This window comes from Phodopus roborovskii, unplaced genomic scaffold, assembly GCF_943737965.1.
Source record: "Phodopus roborovskii unplaced genomic scaffold, PHOROB, whole genome shotgun sequence".
Classification (NCBI taxonomy): Eukaryota; Metazoa; Chordata; class Mammalia; order Rodentia; family Cricetidae; genus Phodopus; species Phodopus roborovskii.
The window spans coordinates 25,437,262-25,442,432 of NW_026126540.1; the positions used below are offsets into that span (position 1 = coordinate 25,437,262).

General features: G+C 43.0%; 1 protein-coding gene across 2 annotated transcripts; it reads left to right on the forward strand.

The window, feature by feature from the left end:
* Nucleotides 1–529: 529 nt before the first annotated feature.
* Nucleotides 530–4,113, forward strand: Tchhl1 (trichohyalin like 1). Of its 2 annotated transcripts, none has more exons than XM_051199184.1 (3): nt 530–584; nt 1,564–1,724; nt 2,276–4,113. In XM_051199184.1, exons 1-3 carry the CDS (start codon nt 533–535, stop codon nt 4,040–4,042), a joined length of 1,980 nt encoding a protein of 659 aa, XP_051055141.1. In that variant the 5' UTR covers nt 530–532; the 3' UTR covers nt 4,043–4,113. The 2 variants fall into 2 exon arrangements, with proteins under 2 accessions (XP_051055141.1, XP_051055142.1); XM_051199185.1 differs by having other exon boundaries at nt 537–592.
* Nucleotides 4,114–5,171: the final 1,058 nt, after the last annotated feature.

Sequence of the window (5,171 nt, forward strand, 5' to 3'; positions counted from 1 at the left end):
TTTGTTTTGTTTTTTTTCTAACTTGGCCTTTGGGCATGGAGAGAAGAACATGAAAACAGCTGAATCAACCAGTATCTCCAACCTTGTCCCATGATTAAGCAGGGCTTTATTTTAAATACATGACTGACATCCCTTTCTCAAGGTTGGGTCAAACAGAGGCCAAACTGCAGGCAGAGGGAGGAATCAGATGACTTCAGAGGCCCCTGCCAGTCCTGTGATTTGTCAACCAGAAATATAATTAAGTACTCAGGTTAACAACAGAAAGAATAAATGAAAATAAGAAGTCTGAAGTCCGGCACCTTGAACCCCTAAAAATACTTTAAAATTATAACCTACAAAAGTCAGTAGTAGGTGGAAAGGAGATCTTTCCACTTCTTTTTGATGAATGTGATGACTTAAGAGGAAGCAACAGCAGGGAGAGCTGAAGGCAGAGGAGAGACTGGGTTTGGTGGTGATGAATCAGGTCATTAGACCCAGAGGGTGTCTCCTTCTAAGCAATTAGAGACTCAATAAAAAGGTCCCAGTGCCTGCCATGGCACACAGCCCGCTGCCCCACATTCCACTTGCTCTCACTCCTGAAGGAGGTAAGTAGGTAAGTCTTGTAGACTTGTGTGTGCTGAGGACCTCTGCTGCTGCTTTGCTTATACATGAGACTGTGGAGACTGTGCCAGTAGCTCAGAGGAAGGTTGACCCATGTTCAGGATGTTAAGCAGCAGGCAAAAAGAAGGATTATAAAGCCCATACCATAAGTTCTATTTAATAAGGCATCAGACCTAGATCTATATTAAGGTGAAAAGGTGGATTAAATTAAATAATAGCTAATGAGTGAGGGTCAGGATTGGGTTTTGTCACAGAGTCCTCATGGAACAATGTTTGTAAAAACCTGTTACACAAGGGTTGATTTTCTGAACATGGCCTCCCTTCCTTCTAAAACCTGTATTTGCTTCAGAGTTATATGTTCTTTCTAGTAGACTAGGCTAGACTGAGCCAAAGTGAGAGGAATGAGGATGGACACTCTCAAATGGGGTTCAGAGGCTTAATCTCTCCCTGCTGGCTTTATTTTTGTGTGTTAGTACTTAGGTTTGAGTTTTTTTTTTTTCCTTTCTTTTTTCATCTGTTCTTGAAATAAAATGTTCTCTCAACACACAAGTGTTACTGTGTGTCTGTTCTACTACCTACCTATTTTATATCTAATCTCACCACAATGCCCATTATAAAACTAAATCACCTCTCAAAATGTGAATACAACATGTGAATTAGAGAATACAGCAGGTGTAGTATCAGGGTTAAGCAGGAGCAAGAGGGATGACCTTGGTTTGCTTTCCCTAGAGAGCCTATCCTGGCAGATGAGCCTTGTTCTTTTTTAAGATCTGTTTATTTTTATCTTATGTGCATGAGTGCTTTGTCTGCATGTATGTCTGTGTAAGAGTATCAGACCCGTGGAGTTACAGACAGGTATGAGGTGCTGGGACAGAATCCAACTACCTCCTACATCCTCCACAAGATCAAGTGATCTTAACCACTGAGCCATCTCTCCAGCCCCTACCTTGTTCTTACTTACAGCCTCTTCCACGTTTGTAAAGATGTCAAAGCTGCTAAGAGGTATCTTCTGTGTTATTGAGACATTCCACAAGTATGCTAGCAAGGATGGTGACAACAAGGCAAGCCTGACCCGCAGAGAGCTGAGACAACTTCTTGAGGGAGAAATTGGGAACTGCCTTCAGGTGAGGAGCTTACTCTTCCCCCTTTGCCACCTTGGAACCCAAGCAGGAAGTGCTATCAGTCGGCTTGCTTACACTTGGCTCGCCCCTCTCTGCATGCACTGACCTTTAAACAGTTTGTTTGTTTGTTTGTTTGTTTTTCCAGTTTCAGATGCCTCTTCTATGCAACTACTTAGTCAGTCATACAGAAAAAAAAAAAAGGAGGTTTCCATTATGTGATTGTTGCTTCATCGAGGCTGACCTCTTCATGGAGTCACAACCCCATTAGGCTTCTAACTCAGCTTACATGTGATACAATTACTGTGCTAAGCTTAGTGCGAAGATAAAAAGGGGGGGTATCCAGAATTGATAGGTTTTCACTGTTTAAGCAGAAGATAAAAAGGGTGTATCCAGAATTGATAGGTTTTCACTGTTTAAGCAATTTCACTGTTAGGAGGAATAAGGTTAATTTTTTTTTTTTTCTTAAGATTCTCAGGAGACCTGAAGGCACTTAGGACACATGACCAGATGTGAATAAACTGACTTTTTTTGTTTGTTTGTTTGTTTACATGCAGCCACAGGTCTTTCATGCTGTGGAGAAAAAGTTGAACCTTCTGGATATTGATAGCGATGGCACCATCAGTTTTGAGGAATTCCTTTTTGCAATCTTCAGCTTATTGAACCTCTTTTATTTTGACATATCACTACTAAATCCAGAACCAAGACTGATGTCTAAGTCAGAGAAGATGGATGGTGTGGACTTTCTGGTGACTACCAGAAGGAGTCAGCAAATAGTAGGGGTGAGACCAACTCAAGAAAGGCTGGTGTCTGCTTCAGAAATCACATCACCGGCTCAGCCAAGCCTTGAAGAAGGTGAGGTGGATGGACACAAAAGGACAAGCCCATTGGAAGACATCAAGACACACAACCTTCCACAAAAGGTTTCTGAGCCCAATGACCCTGAAAACCAACACCCAGAAGAAGACAGTCAGGAAGTCGCACAAGATGTTCTAGCAACAGAATATGATGGAGTCCAATTTAAGGGAAATATGCCAGTAGAAGCAACCAAACAGAGCAACAGTCCAACACAGGTGATCCCCAAAGAAGGAGGCAAAGTAGTCAGGAGGCAAAGTGACACCGAGGTAAGTGACCATATGGCACAGAGGCCATCTGAAGATGAGGAACATGCTACAGGAAAGAGAATTAAGAAACATTCCGCATCACAAGATCCATTCCCCCTAAAAGAAGACAGAGCCACAATGGAGCACAATGATTTGCCAATAGAAGCTGCTGAGAAACCATCTCAGACACAGAAGTTTATTGAGCTTATGGAAGATACCGGAATATCTGAAATTGGAGAAGCAGGAAAGGATGCTGGCAGAACACGATCTGAAATCACAAATTTAGAGGACCCCAAGGCTGACAGTAGAACATCTGAGACCCCAGAGTTGCCAGAGCAGGAAAGAAAACACGAAACACAGAACCCGTCTGCCCAAAGTGGGAGCAGAGATGATTCAGAAACATCTAGCATAGGCAAATGTGAGGAGGGGCAGAAAGAACACATAAAAAAAACTGGATCCCCAGCACCAGAAGCCCAAACACAGGATGAGAGCTGTCAAGAGTTCTCAAAGTCATGGAGGGAAAACAGGGCTAAAAAGGGTTCTGGTACAAAAGGGCCAAGCTCAGAGGAAGGACATCAGAATCTCCCTCAACTTAAGGAGGGACACATATCAGGAAAAGAGTCAAGACACCGTGAGAAAGACATAGAAGATGCATCTTTGATCAACAAAGAGCGCCGTGCAGCTAAAGAGACACAGGGAACAAGAGGAAGGTCACAGGAACTGGCCCCACTTGAAAAGCAACCTCAAGGAAAAAGTCACAGGGCCACCAGGACTCATGACAAGCCAGCCAGGAAGGAGGACCACAGTGAGGGGGAAGATCCTGAGTTAGCAGTTACTCCGAGTGATGAAGGCCCTTGTGAAACCCCCAGTGGCCTGGCTCCAGAGGTAGGCAACAGCAGCTCAGATTCAAGTGAACCACAGGTACCAGGGGATCTGCAGAGCCAGGTAGACATGCATGGAGATGCTAAGCAAGGAAGTAAGGATAACAACCCAGATCACGGGAAGCAGGGAGCATCAGGCCAGAGCAGCAGAGTGCAGGAGGCTGTAGAGTTGTCGATCCAAGAAGACAGGCTCCCAGAGGGACAGGAACAGTCTATCAGAGAGAAGCAGAGTGGTCTAGGGGTAGCTGTGGAGCCCAGTGAAGGAGGGGAAGTGCAGGAGTCCACAGCAGGAGGTGAAAACAGAAAGTCCCCAGAGTCAGAGAGCTCAGGGGCCCAGTGAGATTACTAAATGTTCATCTATGTGGCTTGCTGGGAACATTGAATTAAAGTTGATAATCCATTGATGATCAATTTCTGTTGTTGGCTCACTTCTTTGTTATCCATCTTGCCTTGGAGATACCGGACAGAAACAAACACAATCAGTTACTGTGTCATTTTTTTTTTCTTTCCCCAAATTCCATACTTTAAAAAAAAAAAAAATGATGTTCTCAAGCTTAGCAATGGCCCAGGAGTAGTTATCATATGTTTTCTGTAAGCCAAAGACCCCTTATTTTTGACATTCTGCCACACCTTAATATTTTTACACTTAATTTATACCTCTTAGGAGAGGTATATTTTAGAAAACCTAAAATTCAAGAATATGTCTTCTCCATCTCTCTTCAACACTTTAAGCTCTCTCCATTCTTTTTTTTTTGGGGGGGGTAAGAATGTCCATGTGTATGTAGAAATCAGAACTCAAGATCGGATGTCTTCTTCAAGTGCTCACTTCCTTACTTGGGGGAACAGGGTCTCTCACTGAACCAAGTTTAAAGACTTTCTGTTTTTCAAGACAGGGTTTCTCTGTGTAGCTTTGCAGACCAGGCTGGCCTCAAACTCACAGAGATCCAACTGCCTCTGCCTCCTGAGTGCTTGGATTAAAGGTGTGTATGTATGTGGGTGTGTATCTGTACATGTCAGTGGGAGTGTATGTCATGTGTGTGAGGTACCCAGGAAGATCAGAAGAGGGCATCAATACCCTGGTGCTGGAGTTACAGCTGGCTGTGATCCACCCAGTGTGGATGTAGGGAACATAACCCAGGTCCTCGGGAAGGACAGCCAGTGTGAGCCAGTTATTTATTTATTTATTTGTTTGTTTATTTATTTATTTATTTATTTATTTGGTCAATTTAGTAAAAGCAATCTTCTATCTGTTTTTAACACCCAAGCAATAAGGTTAGAAGTGTGGGGAAACAGGAATTACCAAGTCGAGTGAGTAGAAGTGTAAGCTAATGTTATCTTCTAGGAGAGCAATTACAATGACATGTGCCAAGTATTTAAGTGTTTCTCAGTTAGCAGAACAACAACAAAGAAATAATAATTGGGGCTATAGATTGAGATTCTTCTACCCTATAGCATATTAAAAGACACTG